The following is a 27,081-nucleotide window of genomic DNA, read 5'->3' as shown; positions in this document are numbered from 1 at the left end:
CTTTAACTTCCTGACTGATGCCTTGAGATGTTGCTTCAATATATCCACATAATTTTCAATCCTCATGAAGCCATCTATTTTGTGAAGTGCACCAGTCCTTCCTGCAGCAAAACACCCCCACAACATGATGCTGCCACCCCCATGCTCATTATGGCCAAACAGTTCTATTTTTGTTTCATCAGACCAGATGACATTTCTCCAAAAAGTATGATCTTTGTCCCCATGTGCAGTTGCAAACCGTAGTCTGGCTTTTTTATGGCGGTTTTGGAGCAGTGGCTTCTTCCTTGCTGAGCGGCCTTTCAGGTTATGTTGATATAGGACTCGTTTTACTGTGGATATAAATACTTTTGTACCTGTTTCCTCCAGTATCTTCACAAGGTCCTTTGCTGTTGTTCTGGGATTGATTTGCACTTTTCGCACCAAAGTGCGTTCATCTCTAGGAGACAGAACTTGTCTCCTTCCTGAGCGGTATGACGGCTGTGTGGTCCCATGGTGTTTATACTTGCGTACTATTGTTTGTCCAGATGAACGTGGTACCTTCAGGCATTTGGAAATTGCTCCCAAGGATGAACCAGACTTGTGGAGGTCATTTTTTTTGAGGTCTTGGCTGATTTCTTTTGATTTTCCCATGATGTCAAGCAAAGGGGCACTGCGTTTGAAGGTTGCCTTGAAGTACATCCACAGGTACACCTCCAATTGACTCAAATTATGTCAATTAGCCTATCAGAAGCTTCTAAAGCCATGACATCATTTTCTGGAATTTTCCAAGCTGTTTAAAGGCACCGTCAACTTAGTGTATGTAAACTTTTGACCCACTGGAATTGTGATACAGTGAATTATAAGTGAAATAATCTGTTGGAAAAATGACTTGTCATGCACAAAGTAGATGTCCTAACCGACTTGCCAAAACTAGTTTGTTAACAAGAAATTTGTGGAATGGTTGAAAAACTAGTTTTAATGACTCCAACCTAAGTGTACGTAAACTTACGACTTCAACTGTATATCCTCTTAAATGTACATGTTGAATTATTTTGCCATATTAAAGCGCCAATATGGAACTTTTTGGGCGATCTAATCAAATTCACATAGAAATGAGAGTTATAGATCTGTCATTCTTATTGAAAGCAAGCTTAAAAAGCAGTATTTGTTCTATGTGCGTTATTTCTATGCATCCCGTTAAGTTTCGTTTTTGCATCTTACTTTCGGTTTTGTACACCAGCTGAAAATAAAACATTTTGTGTTATGGAAAATATATTTCACAGCAGTTTAGATGGTAAAATGATTCTCCACACACTCAAAACTTGCTTGTTTTGTCAAACTGAAATTAGGCTAACTATTAAGATTTCAGAAACCAGGAAATGGCGGCCCAATTTCTGCATATTGCACCTTTTTTAAATGATTGTATATTGCGCTAATTTTCCTAATGTGGACAGTTTGTTACTACCTTACACAAGCTTGCATTTTCACCCCATAAAATGTAGTGGAATTACACATCCTTTTTACCTCAGATTGGTGATGTTTATATAAGTTTATAGTCATCACAATGACGAAATGTATTGCTTAAAATAGATCAATATCATTGGTTTTGTACTGTTGATTTTGTCATGGGCTGGGTTGAGCAGGACTTGCAACGCAAAGTTGAGGTGTTCATAAAAGTCGCTGGCCACACACCAATACATGGATTTGACAGTCAAACTATCACTTAAATAGCAGCTAACCATTGTCATTGTTGGTATCCTATGCCGCGTCGTGATTCATTTACGTTAACTAACAGAAAAAGTGGTCTGTTCCCTTTTCCGTGATCGCAGTCTCCCGAAATCAACAACCGAAATTCCAAAATCAAAATGCAACACTTAAAAATACAAATTGTCCTCTAACCAGTGATGTATACATTATTCTCAGATTCCGTGTGATTTTTGAGCTGTTAGTTTGAACAGGACGTGCAATCTCCCCCTCTCGCGCAATTGATTTCAACTTGATATCGATATGAGAGATTGACAAATAAGTGTTGTGTTTCTCTTTCCGTTTTGGCGACTCCCAAATAAAAATGCATCACTCCGAAATGTAGCAGACTGTCTACTGCAGGTTGTTCTCTAATCAGTGATGTAAAAAAATATCCCCAGTTTCCATGCGTTTTTTTTTTGTCGTTGTGTTAGTTTCAACAGCGCATACAACCTGATATCCCCCCTAATTGATATTAGTGATTTTATTGGCACTTGTCAAAACAGGGGTTTTGGTGCGTGTGCAGTTTATATGGTGCTCGTATACAAGTATATGATTACTATTCTTTCGAAAATTATACGCTGCCATTGTTGCAACCCCTATTACCAGTCTGTTCAACCTCTCTTTTGTATCGTCTGAGATCCCCAAAGATTGGAAAGCTGCTGCGGTCATCCCCCTCTTCAAAGGGGGGGACACTCTAGACCCAAACTGTTATAGACCTATATCCATCCTGCCCTGCCTTTCTGAAGTCTTCGAAAGCCAAGTTAATAAACAGATCACTGACCATTTGTGAATCCCACCGTACATTCTCCGCTGTGCAATCCGGTTTCCGACCTGGTCACGGGTGCACCTCAGCCACGCTCAAGGTACGAAACGTTATCATAACCGCCATTGATAAAAGACAGTACTGTGCAGCTGTCTTCATCGACCTGGCCAAGGCTTTCGACTCTGTCAATCACCGCATTCTTATCGCCAGACTCAACATCTCAAATGACTGCCTCGCCTGGTTCACCAACTACTTCTCAGATAGAGTTCAGTGTGTCAAATCGGAGGGCCTGTTGTCCGGACCTCTGGCAGTCTATTGGGGTACCACAGGGTTCAATTCTTGGGCCGACTCTTTTCTCTGTATATATCAATGATGTCGCTCTTGCTGCGGGTAATTGCACAAGTCATGGCAAAATGTGTAGAATTGTAGGAAATTAGCTTTAAAACTGCAAAAATGTATCTGCCCCATGGCAAAATAAGTAGAATTGAATGACATTTGTTATAAAATTGAAAAATGGTCTCTTCCCCATGGCCGAATGCATAGAGCTGCAAAAAATGTACTTTAAAACGTATATTTTTCTGTCCGCTGTCAAGATAGGGGCCACAAAAAAAAGGGGGAAGCAGCGACCGCATCATTTTCAACTTCAGTTTTAGGAATATATATATTTTAACTTTCAACATTAATTTCCAATGGTATTGTACTTAACCAGGTTAAAAAAGCCCAAAAACGTGGTGCAATTGATCTATTTTGATGATATACCAGAAATCACCTAAACAGGTTTGACCTGCCAAATACTAGTATTAACATACTTAGAAAATCTCAGTGTTGGCATTGATTTAAAAAAATTGTCTGACAATATTAATTTTGTGACGCACAACAGCCCTGTTTTCAGCAACAATGTGTCCCTTCCTGTCTGAACCACTAGGGAGAGCTGGTGACGGCGTCTAAGGCCATCATAGAGAAGGAGTACCAGCCCAGAGTCATCATCAACCAGAAAGGCCCCAACCCCTTCAACAAGCAGTTCGACCAGGAGTTGGAGGAATACCGCAAGGAGGTGGAACTCAAACAGAAAGGACCCGATGGTAAGACCTGTCTCCTAGATCACCTCTTGGGTCACGTTTGAGCAACTCGGAGAAGAACAAACTGCACTGTTTATTCACCATTAAACCCTCTTTTCTCCATTAACTTCTAGTAGTAGCAGCAGCAGCAGTAGTAGTAGTAGTAGCAGTAGTAGCAGCAGCAGTAGTAGGAGTAGCAGCAGTTCCAGACGGGAAATTGGTTTGCAGTATACAGTTTTAAGAAAGAAATGACAACGGCAGAAAGATACAGAATCACAATATATGTGGGGTATGACATTTACATTTACATTTAAGTCATTTAGCAGACGCTCTTATCCAGAGCGACTTACAAATTGGTGCATTCACCTTATGATATCCAGTGGAACAGCCACTTTACAATAGTGCATCTAAATCTTTTAAGGGGGGGGGGGGGGGGTTAGAAGGATTACTTTATCCTATCCTAGGTATTCCTTAAAGAGGTGGGGTTTCAGGTGTCTCCGGAAGGTGGTGATTGACTCCGCTGTCCTGGCGTCGTGAGGGAGTTTGTTCCACCATTGGGGTGCCAGAGCAGCGAACAGTTTTGACTGGGCTGAGCGGGAACTGTACTTCCTCAGAGGTAGGGAGGCGAGCAGGCCAGAGGTGGATGAACGCAGTGCCCTTGTTTGGGTGTAGGGCCTGATCAGAGCCTGAAGGTACGGAGGTGCCATTCCCCTCACAGCTCCGTAGGCAAGCACCATGGTCTTGTAGCGGATGCGAGCTTCAACTGGAAGCCAGTGGAGAGAGCGGAGGAGCGGGGTGACGTGAGAGAACTTGGGAAGGTTGAACACCAGACTTGCTGCGGCGTTCTGGATGAGTTGTAGGGGTTTAATGGCACAGGCAGGGAGCCCAGCCAACAGCGAGTTGCAGTAATCCAGACGGGAGATGACAAGTGCCTGGATTAGGACCTGCGCCGCTTCCTGTGTGAGGCAGGGTCGTACTCTGCGGATGTTGTAGAGCATGAACCTACAGGAACGGGCCACCGCCTTGATGTTAGTTGAGAACGACAGGGTGTTGTCCAGGATCACGCCAAGGTTCTTAGCACTCTGGGAGGAGGACACAATGGAGTTGGCGAGATCATGGAACGGGCAGTCCTTCCCCGGGAGGAAGAGCAGCTCCGTCTTGCCGAGGTTCAGCTTGAGGTGGTGATCCGTCATCCACACTGATATGTCTGCCAGACATGCAGAGATGCGATTCGCCACCTGGTTATCAGAAGGGGGAAAGGAGAAGATTAGTTGTGTGTCGTCTGCATAGCAATGATAGGAGAGACCATGTGAGGTTATGACAGAGCCAAGTGACTTGGTGTATAGCGAGAATAGGAGAGGGCCTAGAACAGAGCCCTGGGGGACACCAGTGGTGAGAGCACGTGGTGAGGAGACAGATTCTCGCCACGCCACCTGGTAGGAGCGACCTGTCAGGTAGGACGCAATCCAAGCGTGGGCCGCGCCGGAGAGGGTGGAGAGGAGGATCTGATGGTTCACAGTATCAAAGGCAGCCGATAGGTCTAGAAGGATGAGAGCAGAGGAGAGAGAGTTAGCTTTAGCAGTGCGGAGCGCCTCCGTGACACAGAGAAGAGCAGTCTCAGTTGAATGACTAGTCTTGAAACCTGACTGATTTGGATCAAGAAGGTCATTCTGAGAGAGATAGCAGGAGAGCTGGCCAAGGACGGCACGTTCAAGAGTTTTGGAGAGAAAAGAAAGAAGGGATACTGGTCTGTAGTTGTTGACATCGGAGGGATCGAGTGTAGGTTTTTTCAGAAGGGGTGCAACTCTCGCTCTCTTGAAGACGGAAAGGACGTAGCCAGCGGTCAAGGATGAGTTGATGAGCGAGGTGAGGTAAGGGAGAAGGTCTCCGGAAATGGTCTGGAGAAGAGAGGAGGGGATAGGGTCAAGCGGGCAGGTTGTTGGGCGGCCGGCCGTCACAAGACGCGAGATTTCATCTGGGGAGAGAGGGGAGAAAGAGGTCAAAGCACAGGGTAGGGCAGTGTGAGCAGAACCAGCGGTGTCGTTTGACTTAGCAAACGAGGATCGGATGTCGTCAACCTTTTCAAAATGGTTGACGAAGTCATCCGCAGAGAGGGGGGAGGGGGGGGGGGGGGGGGGGGGGGGGGGGGAGGATTCAGGAGGGAGGAGAAGGTGGCAAAGAGCTTCCTAGGGTTAGAGGCAGATGCTTGGAATTTAGAGTGGTAGAAAGTGGCTTTAGCAGCAGAGACAGAAGAGGAAAATGTAGAGAGGAGGGAGTGAAAGGATGCCAGGTCCGCAGGGAGGCGAGTTCTCCTCCATTTCCGCTCGGCTGCCCGGAGCCCTGTTCTGTGAGCTCGCAATGAGTCGTCGAGCCACGGAGCAGGAGGGGAGGACCGAGCCGGCCTGGAGGATAGGGGACATAGAGAGTCAAAGGATGCAGAAAGGGAGGAGAGGAGGGTTGAGGAGGCAGAATCAGGAGATAGGTTGGAAAAGGTTTGAGCAGAGGGAAGAGATGATAGGATGGAAGAGGAGAGAGTAGCGGGGGAGAGAGAGCGAAGGTTTGGACGGCGCGATACCATCCGAGTAGGGGCAGAGTGGGAAGTGTTGGATGAGAGCGAGAGGGAAAAGGATACAAGGTAGTGGTCGGAGACTTGGAGGGGAGTTGCAATGAGATTAGTGGAAGAACAGCATCTAGTAAAGATGAGGTCAAGCGTATTGCCTGCCTTGTGAGTAGGGGGGGAAGGTGAGAGGGTGAGGTCAAAAGAGGAGAGGAGTGGAAAGAGGGAGGCAGAGAGGAATGAGTCAAAGGTAGACGTGGGGAGGTTAAAGTCACCCAGAACTGTGAGAGGTGAGCCATCCTCAGGGAAGGAACTTATCAAGGCGTCAAGCTCATTGATGAACTCTCCAAGGGAACCTGGAGGGCGATAAATGATAAGGATGTTAAGCTTGAAAGGGCTGGTAACTGTGACAGCATGGAATTCAAAGGAGGCGATAGACAGATGGGTCAGGGGAGAAAGAGAGAATGTCCACTTGGGAGAGATGAGGATCCCAGTGCCACCACCCCGCTGACCAGAAGCTCTCGGGGTGTGCGAGAACACGTGGGCAGACGAGGAGAGAGCAGTAGGAGTAGCAGTGTTATCTGTGGTAATCCATGTTTCCGTCAGTGCCAAGAAGTCGAGGGACTGGAGGGAAGCATAGGCTGAGATGAACTCTGCCTTGTTGGCCGCAGATCGGCAGTTCCAGAGGCTGCCGGAGACCTGGAACTCCACGTGGGTCGTGCGCGCTGGGACCACCAGGTTAGGGTGGCAGCGGCCACGCGGTGTGAAGCGTTTGTATGGTCTGTGCAGAGAGGAGAGAACAGGGATAGACAGACACATAGTTGACAGGCTACAGAAGAGGCTACGCTAATGCAAAGGAGATTGGAATGACAAGTGGACTACACGTCTCGAATGTTCAGAAAGTTAAGCCTACGTTGCAAAAATCTTATTGACTAAAATGATGCAATACTGCTGACTGGTGAAGTAGGCTAGCTAGCAGTGGCTGCGTTGTTGACTTTGTTTGAAAGTGTTGCTGGCTAGGTAGCCTCGATAACTGGCTAGGTAACCTCGATAACTGGCTAGATAATTACTCTAAACTACACAATTATCTTAGATACAAGGACAGCAAAGACAACTATGTAGTTAGCTAACACTACACTAATCAAATCATTCCGTTGTACTGTTTCGGTAGAAGTTGGCTAGCTGGCTAGCTAGCAGTGTTGACAACGTTAGGACGGCGAGAATAGCTGGCTAGCTGACTTTGTTTGAAAGTGGAGCTGGCTAGGTAACCTCGATAACTGGCTAGATAATTACTCTAAACTACACAATTATCTTAGATACAAAGACAGCAAAGACAACTATGTAGCTAGCTAACACTACACTAATCAAATCGTTCCGTTGTACTGTTTCGGTAGAAGTTGGCTAGCTGGCTAGCTAGCAGTGTTGACAACGTTAGGACGGCGAAAATAGCTGGCTAGCTGACTTTGTTTGAAAGTGGAGCTGGCTAGGTAACCTCGATAACTGGCTAGATGATTACTCTAAACTACACAATTATCTTAGATACAAAGACAGCAAAGACAACTATGTAGCTAGCTAACACTACACTAATCAAATCGTTCCGTTGTAATGATTCGGTAGAAGTTGGCTAGCTGGCTAGCTAGCAGTGTTGACAACGTTAGAAGATTCGATAATTCGATAATAATCTAAACTACACAATTATCTTTGATACAAAGACGGCTATGTAGCTAGCTAAGAAAAAAGTGCTAAGATCAAACAAATCAAACCGTTGTACTGTAATGAAATTAAATTAAATGTAATACTACCTGTGGGGTATGAGGTAGTTCTTCAAAGCTCCTGGAGCCCACGACCCATCACAGAGATCCAAATTGTTGTTTTGCATCATTCATCCAGTACAGGGTGAAGGCTCCTCCACAGCCAGCACACAGCTTCCTTCACCTGGGCCTGGGGAGGGAGGCCTGTCCCCCTCTACCTCCCCACAGAAGCCTGCACTGAAGCCAAAGCCCCTCTGTGTCCCAGAGAAGGGACTGGAGGTCTCAGAGACCCCCTCCACGGCCACCCCTACCACCACCACCACCTCTTTCCCCAGTCGAGACACCCTGACACAGTCGGAGGATGGTCAGGAGAGCCCTGGGATGTCCACAGGGTCGGGGCCCAAGGGCTATGGGGGAGATTCCCGCCCAGAATCTCCTCACAAGGATTTTCACTGTGCCGTGCTGAAGGCCCTCAGGACCGCCAACACAGAACTGGCTGCCCTCACCCTCCTTGAGGCTCCAGGTACTGACTGACTGCAGAGTGATTCTGGCCTGCTCTCCGTTCTGCATTCTGACACTGGAGTCCCTTTTCTGTCTCTCCGGGGTTGATCCTGTTCCCGTCCTACCCACTACTTACCCCCTCCAGTCCTCAAACCTCGTCTGTCCTCTGCCCACTTCCTCATGGTTTAAGGTTGCAAAATGTCCAGGTTTTCCATAAATCCCAGTTGGAGGATTCCAGGAATCAGCAGGGAGGAAATCCTTGAACTGGGAAACATCCCACCAGGATTTCTGGAGAACCTTGGAATTTGGGTAAAGTTTCCAGAATTTTGCAACCCTCTCACCCCCTACCATCTGATCTGACTCAACTCTGTCAACTCATCAGTCCTGGGCAAGAGACTCTTCCTCGTCCTCCTGCTCCTCCTCCTAATATGGACCTGTTTTCCTTTTGGGGTTTGTGAAGGTTTCCTACTAATCATCTGATTAGCGTCTCCAATGGAAGAGGTTCCTTATCTGGGGTGAAGGTGGACTAACATGGGTGTTGCCATTGTTGGGCTTTCTTACTTCTGCAGTGTCGTGTGCAATGTCCTATAATAATAATAATCATAATGCCTTTTCTCCTATGTTCTGTGTGCTGTTTTTATATACTGTATGTGGTGGTGTAAGGGTAGTAATGTATTACACTAATTTCTCTGGGTTGATTATGTGTGTTTTGAATGAACACTAACTGACAATCCTCAATCAAAATCAAGGGATGCATTGCTCTAATCTGACCAGTTGACAACCTTTTGTCTTTTCGTTTGTGAAATGGACCTTTTAAATGAAGTTTGATTCGATTTCCTCCCTAGATGCGTTACCGGAACCTGAGGAAGAGGTGAAGGGTCAGAGTCAGACCTGCACGCCCCCCAGCACCCCTGTCAGAGCAGAGGAAGGTTAGTTGGCCTAGGGGCTTCTCCTGGGCTACTACCGGGTGTGAGGCACCATGGTTAAGGGTCAAAAACAAGGGATTCAAGGGTTCCTGTCTGTTTTTCTTTGATGTGGTCTTTAACATAACTGTAGTTGCTTTTGAATGTGATGTTTAATGTGTAATAACAGGCCAAGAGGTTTGAGACTAATTGAGGTCAATTGGGGTTAATTGGGTTATATGGGAAACAAACAAACCGTAAGATCATAGGGGTATACTACAAAGTAGGATCAATGAGTAAGCCAGCTATCTTGGCCAAATGTTCTGAAATAACATTTTCTTTTTTTAGAAAGATGCACTTGAAATGAACATGGTCTGTCTAACTCAGCAACAAAAACACATATCTATGTTTACTTTTCTTAATGAACCAGAAAATCTATTGTTATTTCTGGTTGTTCACCAAAGTTGGCTGGCTAAATTATGGACCCTGGTTTGTAGTATACCCCTCGTGTAGTGGAAAGTTCAGTGTAATTCAGGGTTTACATTTTCGTCCCAAGGAATATCCTCTTAGATTACGATTCCTCAAGATCAACAGAGCGCTACAGATGGGCCAAAGATAGCCATAACTTTTAGAGCGGGGGGAATTTTTCTTACATGAGATTAAGATTGAAGTGCATTGTGATCATTTAAGAAAGTATTTTGTTTTATTCTCCCTCTTGGTCTTTATTACTGTTGGATTACATCTTTTAAAGTCAGTAGGAGAATGTCCAATACAGTATAATGACACCTACTGGTTGTAAAACCGTCAAGTACATTATTTCCCAGACACTTCTTGCCATGGATTATACAGTAATAAAGACTGAATGCATTATGATCTATGGAGGCCTGCGAGGGACACAGTTATCCTTCCTCTGATTTTCTGAAGCCAATACTGTGCTTCTTCCAGCATCTCCCAGTATAAGCCATAACAAGCGTGTGTTCTGTAGGAAGTAAAGTATAGAAGGAAAGTAGAATGCGATTGCCTACTAGACCAATCACTGGTGTAATCTAATCAAAGATGGTTTAACACTTGTCTTACGTTACGTTAAATATCTTACAATACCCATTCGCTTCTCCATTCTCCATCTTTTGGAGTCTTGTTGAGAATGGATTTTTTGCTATTTTTTTAATTTTAATTTCTCCTGGTGTTTCTCCTAATTATCATTTGTATTTTTCTGTTTAATTTTAACACTGTGGTGGCGGTGATTGACTTGCATCTATAGACGTTTGTTTCTACCTGTGCTTCTTCTTTGTGGGCTGCGTTACTATCAGGAGATGGAAATGCTAGAGAGTACCTGTTGCCATAGTAAGTACGTATTGTTCCAACTCACCTCCGCCCCCATGGCTTGTGTTCAAACTATTAACCCCACCGTTCTCTGCATGGATTCACTCATCCGACTCTTCCTTGTTCTCTCTCTCTGTCTCTCTGTCTCTCTGTGTCTCTGTGTCTCTGTGGCCCGCTTGGGTTAAGTATCTATTCCTCCTCACTTTGGTCCTTGACTTCCTGTTCTTTCCCTCTTATTTCCTTTTGTTGCCAGGTGCTATTTCAGAGGTCCTCCCTGTCTGAAATGACAGTATCTCTTAAATGAGGAGATTGATGTTAACACCACTTCCTATACAATCTATGTTCCTAGCCAGCGACAGTGGAGAGATCTGAGATAGACCCAGCAACAAATCTCTTTTTAGGTAATCTCTTCCTTCCCGGAGTTGATCTCTTGTGAACTTAACCTTTTTGAATTTTACATGGGAACATCTTATTTTAAAACTATATGAAATCGTAAGTTCCTGCATTATAATTCCCATGAATAAAATACATGAAACAGGTCATGTATATTGCTATTATAATGTACTGAATGTTATGTTTTTGTTCCAGATGAGACCAACCTCTGGTGTGTATATACACCGCTCTTGTATTTTAGTGGAGTGTGGTTGTAGTAGAATGCACGCTTTTTTGGCTTTGCTAAGTGTGAGGCTTGTTTTCTGTTGGCTTAGCAGTAACATGATGAACAGCTTCCTATATCAATTGTTTCACTTATTGCTGTGTCATGTTGTGTTTACCTTCATCGATATTCAGAGGTTCTTCAGGGGTTGTATGGATAATCAGTCTGTTGTGTGTACCTGCTAGTAATATGTGTTAGAGTATATTGTCTGTGGCTTGTATGTATGGTGAGGAACTCAGACAAACAGCGGACAGTGGTTGTCTTGTGCTACATTGACTGCACAGTTTATACACAAGCATGAAGATGAACTGTACTTAATCCCACTGCACTGTATAGTTTATATGCACATGAATTTGATATATATATAGTGCATTCAGAAAGTATTTAGACCCCTTGACTTTTTCCACGTTTTGTTACGTTTTCCTCATCAAACTACACACAATACCACATAATGACAAAGCGAAAACAGGTTTAGACATTTTTGCAAATATATTACAAATAAAATAGATACCTTATTTACATAAGTATTCAGACCCTTTGCTATGAGACTCGAAATTGAGCTCAGGTGCATCCTGTTTCCATTGATCATCCTTGAGATGTTTCTACAACTTTATTGGAGTCCACTTGTGGTAAATTCAATCGATTTGGACATGATTTGGGAAGGCACACACCTGTCTTTGTAATGTCCCACAGTTGACAGTGCATGCCAGAGCAAAAACCAGGCCATGAGGTTGAAGGAATTGTCCTCAGAGCTCAGAGACAGGATTGTGTCTCCATTCTTTAAATGGAAGAAGTTTGGAACCACCAAGACTCTTTCCAGAGCTGGCCGCCCGGCCAGACTGAGCAATCGGGGGAGAAGGGCCTTGGTCAGGGAGGTGACCAAGAACCCGATGGTCACTCTGACAGAGATCCTCTGTGGAGATGGGAGAACTTTCCAGAATTACAACCATCTCTGCAGCACTCAACCAATCAGGCCTTTTATATTAGAGTGGCCAGACGAAAGCCACTCTTCAGTAAAAGGCACATGACAGCCTGCTTGGAGTTTGCCAAAGGGGCGAAGGTTCACCTTCCAACAGGACAACGACCCTAAGCACACAGCCAAGACAACGCAGGAGCGGCTTCGGGACAAGTCTCTGAATGTCCTTGAGTAGCCCAGCCAGAGCCTGTACTTAAACTCGATCGAACATCTCTGGAGAGACCTGAAAATAGCTTTGCATCCAACCTGACAGAGATTGAGAGGATCTGCAGAGAAGAATAGGAGAAACTCCCCAAATACAGGTGTGCCAAGCTTGTAGCTTTATACCTAAGAAGACTCGAGGCTGTAATCGCTGCCAAAGGTGCTTCAACAAAGTACTGAGTAAGGGTCTGAATGCTTATGTAAATGTAATATTTCAGTTTTTTTTTCTTCATTTTTAATACATTTGCAAACATTTTTAAAAACCTGTTTTTGCTTTGTCATTATGGGGTATTGTGTGTAGATTGATGTTGGGGGGAAAACTATTAAATCTACTGTATAAAAGCTGTAAGGGCCTTACCCTTCCCTGGATTTTATTTTAAGAGCTGTTGAGCTTTGCTTTGTGAAATGGTCAGCGTTCTTGACTGAGTCTTCAATGTCAAGCTTTTGTGGTCCGAGTCTTCAATGTATAGCTAGGCGGTGGTGATGGCCAGTTGAGCTGATGGTGGTATTCTATATATAGGCATGCCGCAGCTGAGGAGCATGTTGTCTTATTGATGCCTGAAGATTCTGATCTCCAGACGTAGACTGTTTTCATGGTTGATATAGATATGTGTTCCCGACTAGCTGGACTACAGAATAAAGACAATGATGGCAGAAGAAAATTGGATATATCGCTGTTGTGGATTTAACCTGTAGCCCAAGTGAGAGGAATGTGAAATGGCTAATGTAAATAGTTGAATAGCAGATTTTAAAAGCTGATCTCATATCTGCCTTGATACGTGGCCTCATCTGTATTACAGCTGCTTTGCAGGCCCTGTAAATGAACCGTTTCCTCCTATCTAATTAGATCTTCTCCTCACTCTCCCGCCCTCCCTCCCCCACAGAGCCCCAGCCGGAGCACACCTATAAGGACAAGAGTGACCAGGCTACACTGAGACAGACCCTCCCTGACCTGTCCCAAGACAACCAACCCTCCGACACCCCAGCCCCCACCCTCCCCGCCAAAGACCCCACTCCTGCCCCTCCCGCCACCACTGAGGGGGAGGAGCCTGCTGACGCTTCCGCCGCCGGCAACCAAGACTGTGAACAGGACGGTGACGAATATCCCAGCAAATCACCTTCCAAGAAGAAGACGTTCCGCACTCCCTCCTTCTTCAAGAAAAACAAAAAGAAGATGGAAGAAAAGGAACAAAAAGCAAAGGAAACCTAGATGAGACCTCCGCCTGCACACCCCTCTCACGCTTTGTAACCCTTTGCTTCCCCTTGAGCGAGCCGCAACCCACATAATTTGATGTTGATGCTTTTTATAATTTGTTTTTTCTGGCCTTAACTTTGTGGGCACCTCCTAGTGTGTGCTAATTTTCTATTAAAAAAAAGGGTCAAAATCACTTACGAAGTTTTAATAAGTCGCTTTCATTGGTGAATGACTGTGTGCATTCAGTCTGGTTCAGTGTGGCTTGTTACGCATGCTGTCTATTTAGGCCCACTACTTGGAGTGAGCAGTGCATTTTTATTTTCATATTCTTTTATTTTTATTTTTTATAGTTACTGAAACTCGATTAACCACTACAATGTTTTGGGATTGTATCAGTGTCGTCCCCCCCCCCCCCCCCCCAAAAATGAAAATAAGCTTTTACTCTGTCATTTAACAGGTGGTAACCGATTCAAAATGTATAACTACAAATGAACTGCATGGTGCTAATTTCAGATTTCTAACATTAGCGTTAAATCTGTTCACTCAAAACACGGGGTCCAAGTTAGGTTTTTCTTGGCCTATGGCCCGTGAGAACTCAAATCATGTCAAGAATAGCATAACAACTCTTCATCTGAATTTGACATTCTGTCACTCCCGTACCTCTTCTATCAACCAGGGTTTAGTGGCACCTGGTGAGAGGGAGGACTGCTGCTCCAATCACAGAGACACATTCAAACGGGACCTACGAGGACAGATGTATTTTATATTGTTAATGATATAGCTATAGTCCCATTTATTTTGTTATTCAAAAAAATCTTCATTTAGCCATTTTCACTTGCTGTGAGAGCACTGAACTGAAGCACCTCAAAATACCACAGCCCGGACTGCTGTTTTTTAACCGTTGCTTTTAGAGGAAACCGCAGGTCAGCCTGGATCCAAACTGAAAGTCAAAAAAGAACAATTCAGTCTGGATTCAGGCTACCGATTTTAAGTATACAGGGAATGTTGGAATACAGTTGTTTTTGAAGCCACATCGCACCATTTTAAACACCGCATGCGTGATCAGTGACCACACTGCGATGGACTACTCTGTGAATCCCCCTCCTGAAATGAAATAACTGTCTCAAGAAAACATCTCGCTTTCAAGTTGCACTCAAGACACTGGAGTTCACGTAATCTATCTGTGGGCGTGATCGTACAGCCTGGTCCCACATCTATTTGTGCTGTCACACCAAACAATGGCAATAGGAATGGACGGAATGACACATCTGGGACAAGGCTAGCGATCTTACACCTTGGCTTTTTTAAGAAGGTTGTCGGGCAGAGGGGCATTGACGCCCGACCAATGTCATGAATGAATCCCACTTGCCTGTGAAGCTTGGTTTCAGACCACTATCAAAACCTAGCCTGGTCCCAGTTCTGTTAGTGCTGTCTTACCAATGGCATGAAGGACCATAGGAGTTGGCAAGATGGCACAAACAGATCTATGACCAGGCTACTATTAACCTGGTATATTACATGATTGACGCAAGCTGAGGACATTAGCCTGTTCCCTGAAGAACCGCATGGCATTAAACTAAAGCTTTGACCTTGTATTGTTTGTCTACATTATGACTAACTCCCTTTTACTTATTGTCAATAACTCCATTTTACTCCCTTTTACTTATTGTTAGTATTGTTATTAGCACAATAATAGCAACGTTCTTAGTCATTTCTTCATTTGAAGTCACTTAGAATTGTTTTAAACTTGCAGCTAAGCTGTTCCCCCATTTTACAGAAATGTGTACTTATACCATTTATAGACTACCATCTTTTTTTCACTGTACTGTTTATTTTTGTTCAATCATTAATAAAAATCCTTCCTTCAACAATTCCAAATTATCATTTTTGCGAAGACTAGTAAATCTTGAGTTGATGTTTCATCAGCAGAACAATACTTATGGTATTACTCGCTGATATTAGTACTACACTGAACAAAAATATAACCGAAACATGTTAAGTGTTTCATGAGCTGAAAAAAGAACCCAGAAATGTAACATATGCACAAACAAAAGCTTATTTCTCTTGAATTTTGTACACTTTTGTTTACATACCTGTTAGTGAGCATTTCTCATTTGCCAAGATAATCCATCAACTGACAGGTGTGGCATATCAAGAAGCTGATTAAACAGTGACATCATTACACAGGTGCACCTTGTGCTGGGGACAAAAGGCCACTAAAATGTGCGGTTTTGTCACACGACACAATGCCACAGATGTCTCAAGTTTGGAGGGAGTGTGCTATTGGCATGCTGACTGCAGGAATGTCTACCGCAGCTGTTGCCAGAGAATAGAATGTTAATTTGCCTACCATAAACTGCCTCCAATGTCGTTTTAGAGAATTTGGCAGTACGTCCATCCGGCCTCACAACTGCAGACCACGTGTATGGCGTTGTGTGGGTGAGCGGTTTTCTGATGTCAACGTTGTGAACAGCGCGCACCATGGTGGGGGTGGCGTTATGATATGGGCAGGCATAAGCTACTGAAAACGAACACAATTGCATTTTGTCGATGGCAATTTGAACGCACACAGAGATACTGTGACGAGATCCTGAGGCCCATTGTTGTGCCATTCATCCACCGCCATCACCTCATGTTTCAGCATGATAACGCACAGCCCCATGTCGCAAGGATCTGTACACAATTCCTGGAAGCTAAAAGTGTCCCAGTTCTTCCACGGCCTGCACACTCACCAGACATGTCACCCATTGAGAATGTTTGGGATGTTGTGGATCGACGTATACGACAGCGTGTTCCAGTTCCCGCCAATATCCAGCAACTTCGCACAACCATTGAAGAGGTATGGGACAACATTCCACAATCAACAGCCTGATCAACTCTATGCGAAGGAGATGTGTCGCGCTGCATGAGGCAAATGGGGGTCACACCAGCTACTGACCTGTTTTCTGATCCACGCCCCTATCTTTTCTGTGACCAACAGATGCATATCTGTATTCCCAGTTGTGAAATCCATAGATTAGGGAATTTATTTCAATTGACTGATTTCTTTATATGAACTGGAACTCAGTAAAATCATTGAAATTGTTGCATGTCGAGTTAATATTTTTGTTCAGTATAGTTATATGCAGTGGAGATTTTAGCTCAAATCTTGGTGTGGCAAACTCAACAACAACAAAGTTTTTGATGCATGCCAGCAATGCCACAACACTGAACAATACATGAATTGCACTATAACGGTGACAAACGGTGCCCATAAACTGTTAGGGCCTACATAAAGCTGTCCCAAAAGCAGAGTCCCAACAGCAGTCCCAACACCTTATCACTGCTACTCCTGGCTATCAGCGGAGCCTTGTCTGGCAGTGAAACAGTTCATTCAGCCTCATTTACTGCCTTTTAAAAAACATTGCTGATATGGCTGATTTACTTAAACAAATGTGGTTTCTACTGACAATTGAGATGTACAACCTATGGCATAAGGGGACAACGAGTGGCTAAGAGGCAGTCTGTAACTTCGATTAAGACATGAATGAGTGAGTTAGGACGGACGTAGTCAATAACTATTTGTTCAGCACTTTTGAAATGTACAGCAACAGAATTCAGAACATGGGCCATTCTTACACTATTCTCCCTGTACACCAAGTCAGAACCGTAGGATAAATATAGATGGTATATAAGCAGACAATGAAAGCTCTTACCATATTCGATGATGACATTTCTCTAAAACAGGCTATAGGCTAAATGTGCACCACCAAGTTAGAACAGTAGGCTAAGGTATGAGGGGAAAAGGGACCAAATTAGTAGGGTGAGGCACATGGCCTACTAACAGCTTACTACACAACATTCACTTAGTATTACTTTCTTTGCTACAGTATACATATCTCCCTGGCATATTACATCATTTATGCAGCAGCATACAATACATTTTTGGACTCGCCTTGTTGTGCTGTGCTCACTTGAACAGGAAGGTAGCGTGGCGGTCCTTCATGATCAAACTTTGTCATTAAAGTCTGGCATTCTCTGAATTTCAATTAAAATCAAATTGTCACATGTCACATGTGCCAAATACAACAGTGAAATGCTTACTTACAACCAACAATGCAGTTTTAAGAAAATACCTCCCAAAAAGTAAGAGATAAGAATAACAAATTATTAAAGAGCAGCAGTAAATAACAATAGCAAGGCTATACACAGGGGGTACCGGTACAGAGTCAATGTGCGGGGTCACCGGTGTCAAGGTAATTGAGGTAATATGTACATGTAGGTAGAGTTATTAAAGTGACTATGCATAGATATAACAGAGAGTAGCAGCAGTCTGGGTAGCCATTTAATTAACTGTTCAGGAGTCTTATGGCTTGGGGGTAGAGTCTATTTAGGAGCCTCTCGGACCTAGACTTGGCGCTCCGTTACCGTTTGCCGTGCGGTAGCAGAGAGAACAGTCTATGACTAGGGTGGCTGGAATCTTTGACAATTTTAATGGCCTTCCTCTGACACATTTATGGTACTTCAAGACAACTGGGAACTCTGGGAAAAAAACAAGGTTGATTCATGACGTCAGTGATCTTCAGGTTGGAGCTCAGAATGTGGCCTGAGTTCCAGACTTGGAATTCCGGGTTGGATGACCGTTCAAAATGTATTTTCCCAGTCGGAGATGTTTTTTTTTTCAGAATTCCCAGTTGTCTTGAACTCACTGAAATCTGAGATTTCCCAGTTCTGAGTTTCCAATTGTTTGGAACGCGGTAGAAGTTACGCTGGATTGACAGCATGGCGAATGTTGAATGTTTATCCTTTTAAGCTTGGAAAAGAGACCCTTAAACCCAGACCTGGACCTCACACTCAGTCCACTGAATAGCAGCAAGTGATTGCTTTGTGAAAGAGATTTGCGTCAGTTCAAATCTGGTATCAGGACAAAAAGTGATTCAGAGTCACCGAATATATTTTAAGTATTTTAATTAAACTCAAGCGATGGTAAATGCAATTTTCATATATACGGGTTCACTGTATCTCTGCGCAGGGTAGAACAGGGAACTGTGGAATGTGCTCAAATAGCAGTTCTTATACTATGACAGCTTTAGTTCCAACTCGTCCAGTTGGCCTATCATAGTAGAGGCTGAGCGCGGTTTAAACTTTTGCTCAGCCTATGCTGGCACCCGGACTTGTCCAAGTCCCTTAGTGCTTTCCTTTGTCCACATCTGGTTGCTGGGTAGATTAGCTCCGTCTTGTGTCTCCCCCTTGATTCTTCACTCAAACAATTCCTAATATGGTACTGATCAGGCGCCCTAACCTCCCTGGTTGGCTTAGAGAGATGCACCCCTCCCCTCTCCAGCTTGACCACAGCTTTTATGGCCTGTGTTGGTCAGTCATTACACACCTACACACACACACATCTGTATTGTTTGTGTGTGTGTGTAACAAAACAATATTCATCTTCAAACATTATGCTAGCAGGCTATAGTGCATAAACATAAATCCTAACATTTGCAATGCTTGCAGTTAGCCACTGATTCCTTCCAAACCACTCATTGTTTGATTTTCGATTTCCAATTTGTGTAATGTTTATGGCCGATGAGCACCGAAATTTTATCTCTAATCTCTCTTCATATGACAAGGATTAAAAAGTATTTGCCAGTATATTGTCGACTTGATTCATGATGATGACTGCTAGTTTGTTAGCTAAGATTTTGAAAGTATGATGTTGACATAATCAGTCCATTCAACGCTACAGTAGATATAACATGATTTGACAACATTGTATCTGTGGCCAATGACCTTGAGCCTTCTTGGATGGGCACTTATAATGTAACTATGGCAGCACCCAAGGGGCATGAATTTTCAAGCTCCTCGTAGATTTTGCGAAAATCTAGTGTCCCCATGAGTGACAGAACACTGAACCAATCACGGCATAACTAGAGAACATTGCCAACCCCTACGCTGGCTGCTTCACCACCAAAGAAAGCACTGAGCTAATATTTTTACATTGTTTGCAAACTGATATGTGTCACGTAGTAATGCCAAAATAACATGCACATACAAAAAAAGGCTAACAGGTGGGGCCCTGACGAGCACCTATTTCACATCTCATCCTTTTTCGTTTTCCTTTAAGTGCAATGCTGAGTTTTTACCAGATAGCGGCGCTGCAGAATATTACTTACCATGTCAACTGACGAGGAGTCGCCTCATGATGAACTTTGACCTCGTGCTGGCAGGCGGATTTTCTGCTGTGGAACAACGTGGATAATGCAAAGTAGATGATTTAAAGTTATATTTTAACTTCAAAATACATATGAGGTGTTTTACTTGACCAATATCCAATCTATAAGGTATGCCATTACAATTTATGATGTTTGCCTTGAGAACGTGTCCAATGTTAGCTAGCCGACGTTATCAAACGTTAGCTAGCCAGTTATCACACTAGCTATTGTATTTCAGTACTTTACATGGTTGTTATATTAGCAAGGAGGTTCTCAGCCATATTCTTGCCTTCACCTAGCTACCTATTTTGTCTAGATGGGGAAACTGCCAAAAAAGAAGAACCTTGCTGATAAGGTTCGCAAGACCAAAACTTCCACCCAGATCAAAAACAACCCATTCGAGGTGAAAATCAACCGGAAAAAGTTTGACATCCTCGGGCGAAAAAGCAAGCACGACGTCGGTCTGCCAGGTGTATCCAGATCTAAAGCCATCAACAAGGTAGGTGGTTGCAATGAATTGTTTATGTACACATGGGGATTTGAAGATAACATATGCAGAGATGGATGTAAAGTATCCAGCCTGGTTTCAGATTTGTGCTCTCTTACCAACTTCTATGGTCGTTGTCCATATAAGTTTACCATAGGAGTTAACAAGCCAGCACAAACAGATCTGGGACCAGGCTAGATGGATCCTAAAGACGTCCGTAGACTAACGTTTGCTCCTAGCAAAAACTCGGCTTGGCGAAGCGAACTTCTTGCCAGCAATAGTTGTTGCAACATTTTTTTTTTATTGAAAATGACCAAAAAGTCACTATTATTCGAGTCACAAGGTCCGAGTCCCAAGTAGAACGTCTCGAGTCATTTACAAATCGTGCATTATAATGCCGCGTTCAAAACAACTGGGAACTATGAAAAATACGAGGTAAAATCGTGACGAAAGTGATCTTCAGGTCGGAAAGTTGAAGCTCTAGAAAAAGGCCCGAGTTCCCGAGGTGGAATTCCGAGTTGGATGACCAATCAATTTTCACCAGTCCAAGCTCGTTTTCTTCAGTTACCAGTGATTTTTAATGCTGCATTAGAGCAAGTCCAGTCACAAGTTTCTTTCAATTGACTCAAGAAAAAAACCAACTATACATGCAATGACTTCAACTACAAATCGAGACCATGGGACTGTAAACTTCTATCTGCATAAACCCATTTGAACTTGGCACTATAAGGTTCTGTCCGCAATCCAATCACAAACCTGAACAAATACAGACAGACCAATCAGAACATGATTTTATTGGTCACACACATGGTTAGCAGATGTTATTGCGAGTGTAGCGAAATGCTTGTACTTCTAGTTAGGACAGTGCAGCAATATCTAACAATTCATGTCTTGGTCATCTCCCTCTAAGTATGGTCTAGGCTAGTCTAGCAGCCATGATGGCATGTAAGCAAAAAACGGTTCGATATCATAAAGTAAACGATGTCACGTCGTTGTTCATTGATGACAAAAATTTGTCTGATCATAAAACATATGTATTTGATGTGTTCTGACTCTTGGTAAATTAGTGTTATTCTATCATTTATATATTCAAATAGCTACAGTCTTCTTAACTCTTCTTAACTGAACATGTCTAATTCAAAAGTGTCTGAATCTTATGGCTGAAACCAGATTGACATTTCAGACCCATAATGTTCTATCTGCAATGGCACCCCCCTAAAAAAACAGATATACAAATGTCTCATGATTTTGATAGTTGGTAATTTAGGTCACTTTTTAAGGTGATGACCTTAATGGGTTTTGAAAGAATTCACTACAAAACAGTTCTGAGGTCTGCGATGTGACCTTTGATGCTCAATATCTCAGAACTAGGCTTTGCACAGATAGTTACCGTGGGACTATACGGTTCTATCTTTGTCTATTTATTGAGGCTACCAGACAGTCCTTTATCATTATTTTTTCAACAACACATTTTGATTATGTAATAAGTCAATTGAACTAATTCCAAATGAAAGCTCCATACGTAAATTATAAATTTCAAGTAGAGGTCGACCGATTAATCGGAATGGCCGATTAATTAGGGCCGATTTCAAGTTTTCATAACAATCGGTAATCGGATTTTTGGCCGATTACATTGCACTCCACGAGGAGACTGCGTGGCAGGCTGACTACCTGTTATGTGAGTGCAGCAAGGAGCCAAGGTAAGGTGCTAGCTAGCATTACATCAATCTTAACATAATCACTAGTTAACTACACATGGTTGATGATATTACTAGTTTATCTAGCTTGTCCTGCGTTGCACATAATCGATGCGGTGCCTGTTAATTTATCATTGATTCACAGCCTACTTCGCCAAACGGGTGATTTAACAAGTGCATTCGCGAAAAAAGTGCACCAATGTGTACCTAACCCTAAACATCAATGCCTTTCTTAAAATCAATACACAAGTATATCTTTTTTAAACCTGCATATTTAGTTAATATTGCCTGCTAACATGAATTCCTTTTAACTAGGGAAATTGTGTCACTTCTCTTGCGTTCTGTGCAACAGAGTCAGGGTATATGCAGCAGTTTGGGCCGCCTGGCTCGTTGCGAGATGTGTGTAGACCATTTCTTCCTAACAAAGACGGCCAACTTCGCCAAACGGGTGATGATTTAACAAAAGCGCATTTGCGAAAAAAGCACAATCGTTGCACGAATGTACCTAACCAAAAACATCAATGCCTTTCTTAAAATCAATACACAGAAGTATATTTTATTTAAACCTGCATATTTAGTTAAAAGAAATACATGTTAGCAGGCAATATAAACTAGGGAAATTGTGTCACTTCTCTTGCGTTCATTGCACGCAGAGTCAGGGTATATGCAACAGTTTGGGCCGCGTGGCTCGTTGCGAACTAATTTGTCAGAATTTTACATAATTATGACATAACATTGAAGGTTGTGCAATGTAACAGCAGTATTTAGACTTATGGATGCCACCCATTAGATAAAATACGGAACGGTTCCGTATTTCACTGAAGGAATAAACGTTTTGTTTTCGAAATGATAGTTTCCGGATTTGACCATAATAATGACCTAAGGCTGGTATTTTTGTGTGTTATTATAATTAAGTCTATGATTTGATAGAGCAGTCTGACTGAGCGGTGGTAGGCAGCAGCATGCTCGTAAGCATTCATTCAAACAGCACTTTCCTGCATTTTGCCAGCAGCTATTCGCAACGCTTCAAGCATTGTACTGTTTGACTCCAAGCCTATCAACTCCCGAGATTAGGCTGGCAATACTAAAGTACCTTTTAGAACATCCAATAGTCTAAGGTATATGAAATACAAAGGGTATAGAGAGAAATAGTCCTATAATAACTACAACCTAAAACTTCTTACCTGGGAATATTGAAGACTCATGTTAAAAGGAACCACCAGCTTTCATATGTTCTCATGTTCTGAGCAAGGAACTTAAAAGTTAGCTTTTTTACATGGCACATATTGCACTTTTACTTCTCAAACTTTGTTTTTGCATTATTTAAACCAAATTGAACATGTTTCATTATTTATTTGAGACTAAATTGATATAATATGTATGTATATGTAATATATATAATATAAATATAATATATTTGTAATATAATTGATATACAAATATATATAAAAATCGGCCGATTTAATCGGTATCGACTTTTTTTGGTCCTCCAAGCATCGGCGTTGAAAAATCATAATCGGTCGACCTCTAATTACAAGCAATTTTGACATACCAAAAGACCAGTAGGCCTATGCTAGTACTTGATGCCACATTGCTTGTGCGCTTGCAAAGTAAACAAGAACAATTATTGTTCACTAAACCATTTTTGGAGATGGATATTTATGTATGGCAATCCTCTCCCAACAATTTGACATTTGCACTCCACCCAATCTTATAGCTGTACAGCAAGTCAGCAATCTGTTTGCTAGCTCGGTGGTTCTCAAACGTTTTGACCCACGACCCCCAAAAAGGAGTGGTTCCAAGCTTACACCCCCTGCGCACGCACATACTTGTGCACACACAGGGAGAATGCACGCGCACAATCGCTGTGCAAGTGTAGCCTGTCATTACAGCCATAAACAGCGATGCATTTTTAAAATGCACGACGCAGAAATGAACAGCATTTTACACCTGCTTTTTTTGAGCTGAAAGTCATTCCTGTTAGCAGCCAATGTCAACTAAATGTAGTGACGTATGTGTGAACTGTTTTGACTGGGAAGCATACGGTAAGCTTTACAGTATCTCAAATCACAGCTAGAGTGGTTTGCAACTTGTGTTACCACGTTTCTTTGATTCTATTCATTAGTGTGCCAGTGTGGCTCTTGTGCTTATAAGATATTCCTTTCTTCCCCCAGCGAAAAGAGACCCTGTTGAAGGAATATAAGACAAAGGACAAGGCCAATAAGTTCATAGACAGACGGTTTGGCGAGTATGACACCAAGATGGACCCAGAGGAGAAAATCCTTCAGAGGTTTTCGATGGAAAGACAGGTGAGATCAATACTGACAGACATGCAGTATCTCTCGTCACTCCACTGTCACTGCGTGAAACACCTTCTACAGGAGTGGGCAAAGTACGGTCTGTGGCCGGCATCTTCTTTTTGATATGATTATTTGGGGTTATTAAAAAACACTCCAGGCCACACTTGAATGTCTAAAACTAGATAGAATGTATAGGGAGCAGGGCTCCCTTGCAAAAGAGACCTTGGTCTTTAATTTTAAAAGTAAAACCCCCCAAAATGTAGAAATGATAATGGACTTATATATTTTCTGGCCCACAAATTGGACATATTTTTTAAACAAATCTGTGCGTCCCTTTGTTGATTTTCAAAATACCGACGTGGCCCTTGAGCCAAGAAGTTTGCCCACCCCAGCCCTACATTGTCGATTTACAGCATGTCCAATATAAAATATTTAATTAAACTATCTTCTCGGGAGCTGCACTTTTGGCTGGCCCTGTGCTCCTCTCAAAGCTGTGTGTTATGTGGGGGGTTGAGACCAGGGGAGAAGACTCATTTCCAATGTAACATTTGGACAAAAACATGTGTGTTGTATAAAGATGCACCGTAGTTCATAACTTAACATTGTCTTCTCTTGATGTTGTCCCCCTTCAGCGTACCCAAGACAAGAAGAACATGTATAACCTGAATGAGGAGGAGGAGTTGACCCACTATGGCCAGTCTCTGTCTGAGATGGAGAAGCTCAACGACATGGTAGACAGTGACGATGATGCAGACGAGAAAGGAATGCTCTCAGGTGAGACACAATGACCCCGGTCTTCACAGAATTGGGGGGAGCTGTAGACCAGGGAGAGGGAGAGAAGGGGTGGGGGGGAAAGTGAGAGAGATATAAAGGGGGGGAGGGAAAGCAAGCAGGTGGCGGAGAGAGAACATAAAGATGTACATTGGCAAAGTATTTGTCTGTTAAAAAAAATCTAAATAAGGGGTCACTATTGGTGACATCTGAAGTAGTCACCATAACAATATTTTCTCATCCGTCTTTCCTTCAGCTGAGCTGACTGCATCCCACTTCGGAGGAGGTGGTCTGCTGAGGAGGAAGACCCACGGGGAGACGGATAACGGGGGGAACCAGAGAGCCAAGTCCAGACAGGAACTCATAGAGGAGCTCATCCTCAAGTCGAAACAAGAGAAGGTGAGTGTCAATCCCTCTCGTCTCATTCTAGGATGTGCCTTAATGTCTTAGACACGTTAGGAATGGTATTAAGGTTTATTCGCTGGAACGTTGGTGGGAGGTCCATTCAATTGTTTGGGGCAGCATCCAAGATCATCAATGTGCTGCAGTTTCTTCCTTTTTTAGGAGGGGGTTAATACCCTTCGTCTTGACTTAGTTGTATAGTGTGGTCCACCAGATATTTGATTAACTTTTCCAGTACTGGCAATAGTTCTACGGGTGTCTGAGGTGAGATCAGATGCCTGACAGGTCTGTTGGTTGTCCTCAGAGGGAGAGGCAGAACCAGAAGGAGGAGTCCCAGGTGCTGACAGAGAAGCTGGACCAGGACTGGAAAAGCATTCAGGGGCTGCTGGCTCACAAGAATGCCCCCAAGGCTGACAGACACGAGGAGGAAGACAAACCCAAGGTAAAAGAACAGGAAATGCTTCCAATGGAAGTTTTAATTGATTATCCACTAAGTCAAACATATCCCTCATACAAAATAGATTTGTATCTTATTGAGTCTAACCTGTATACATTAAGGTTAAATTAAAAGGTTTCCAAGAGACCTTATCTCAGTGAGATGAACCCGGATAAGTAAAATGATTGTGCCCCAAGGGGGGAAAAAACCTTTGTCTCATCTCAAATCAAATTTGATTGGTCACATACACACATTCATATTTGTCTCTTCCCTTGTATGTTCCAGCTGGATGAGTATGACATGATGGTGCGAGAGCTGGGCTTTGAGATGAAGGCTCAACCATCTGAGAAGATGAAGACTCCAGAGGAAGTGGCCATGGAGGAAAGGGAGCGCCTGCAGAAACTAGAGGTATGGTTGTGTCTCAACACTATTTCCTTGTCCTTTTTTTTCTTTATGACCATTGATGGGTAATGGGTCTGCTTTCACCTGACCTGTCAGCCAGTAATCATAGAGATAAGGACTTGAGAAAGGGAAGGATGTAAACTATTGATACACTGACACGGTTTGTCTCTCTGTGTGGTTTGACCTGTCTACTGCACTGAAGCTGTTTCCTTTCTGTGGTTTGACCTTTGCCCCAGGCTGACAGGCTGAGGAGGATGACGGGAGATGTAAGAGAAGACTGCGCCAAGACCCAGGCTCACATGTCAGCTGACGACCTCAACGACGGCTTCGTCCTAGACGGTGACGACAAACCGACTCTGGCCTATCAGGTAAGGCACCAGGCAGACTCTGCCTTGTCGCCGGAAGGGACCAGGCAGACTCTGCCTTGTCGCCGGAAGGGACCAGGCAGACTCTGCCTTGTCGCCGGAAGGGACCAGGCAGACTCTGCCTTGTCGCCGGAAGGGACCAGGCAGACTCTGCCTTGTCGCCGGAAGGGACCAGGCAGACTCTGCCTTGTCGCCGGAAGGGACCAGGCAGACTCTGCCTTGTCGCCGGAAGGGACCAGGCAGACTCTGCCTTGTCGCCGGAAGGGACCAGGCAGACTCTGCCTGTGTGTGGATTATGATTTGACCTTGTGTCTTGGAGTTCAGACATCGCATCATCTCTACTCAATGGAAGGAAGTAGTAGGAAGGGTCACACACATTTATTTGGACAGTGACGCTAAAACATTTAATTTGGCTGTAATATTACA

The 27,081-nt window shown here is 43.4% G+C and overlaps 2 protein-coding genes across 9 annotated transcripts in view; both read left to right on the top strand.

Annotated features, from left to right (window-relative positions):
* Nucleotides 1–15,478, top strand: part of LOC120026485 (alpha-adducin-like) — a 56,766-nt gene extending 41,288 nt beyond the window's left edge. For 2 of the 8 annotated variants that reach the window (XM_038971358.1, XM_038971363.1), the window contains 4 exons: nt 3,414–3,570; nt 7,994–8,377; nt 9,201–9,284; nt 13,297–15,478. In XM_038971358.1, the coding sequence (XP_038827286.1) occupies nt 3,414–3,570; nt 7,994–8,377; nt 9,201–9,284; nt 13,297–13,622 (951 nt within the window). In that variant the 3' untranslated portion in view covers nt 13,623–15,478. Of the gene's footprint in view, nt 1–3,413; nt 3,571–7,993; nt 8,378–9,200; nt 9,285–10,518; nt 10,606–13,296 lie in introns of all 8 variants that reach the window. The other 6 variants (XM_038971362.1, XM_038971361.1, XM_038971359.1 and 3 more) reach the window with 6 other exon arrangements.
* A 4,318-nt stretch (nt 15,479–19,796) lies between these two features.
* nop14 (NOP14 nucleolar protein homolog (yeast)) overlaps nt 19,797–27,081 on the top strand; it is a 30,549-nt gene continuing 23,264 nt past the window's right edge. Inside the window, exons 1-8 of the mRNA XM_038970797.1 lie at nt 19,797–19,924; nt 20,112–20,294; nt 24,154–24,288; nt 24,912–25,053; nt 25,307–25,449; nt 25,757–25,894; nt 26,174–26,296; nt 26,527–26,658. Of these exons, the coding sequence (XP_038826725.1) occupies nt 20,112–20,294; nt 24,154–24,288; nt 24,912–25,053; nt 25,307–25,449; nt 25,757–25,894; nt 26,174–26,296; nt 26,527–26,658 (996 nt within the window). The 5' untranslated portion in view covers nt 19,797–19,924. The remainder of the gene's footprint in view (nt 19,925–20,111; nt 20,295–24,153; nt 24,289–24,911; nt 25,054–25,306; nt 25,450–25,756; nt 25,895–26,173; nt 26,297–26,526; nt 26,659–27,081) is intronic.

This window comes from Salvelinus namaycush, chromosome 31, assembly GCF_016432855.1.
Source record: "Salvelinus namaycush isolate Seneca chromosome 31, SaNama_1.0, whole genome shotgun sequence".
NCBI classification, from domain to species: Eukaryota; Metazoa; Chordata; class Actinopteri; order Salmoniformes; family Salmonidae; genus Salvelinus; species Salvelinus namaycush.
Note: the sequence above shows the minus strand (reverse complement) of the source record. Positions and strands in the feature narration are given on the sequence as shown.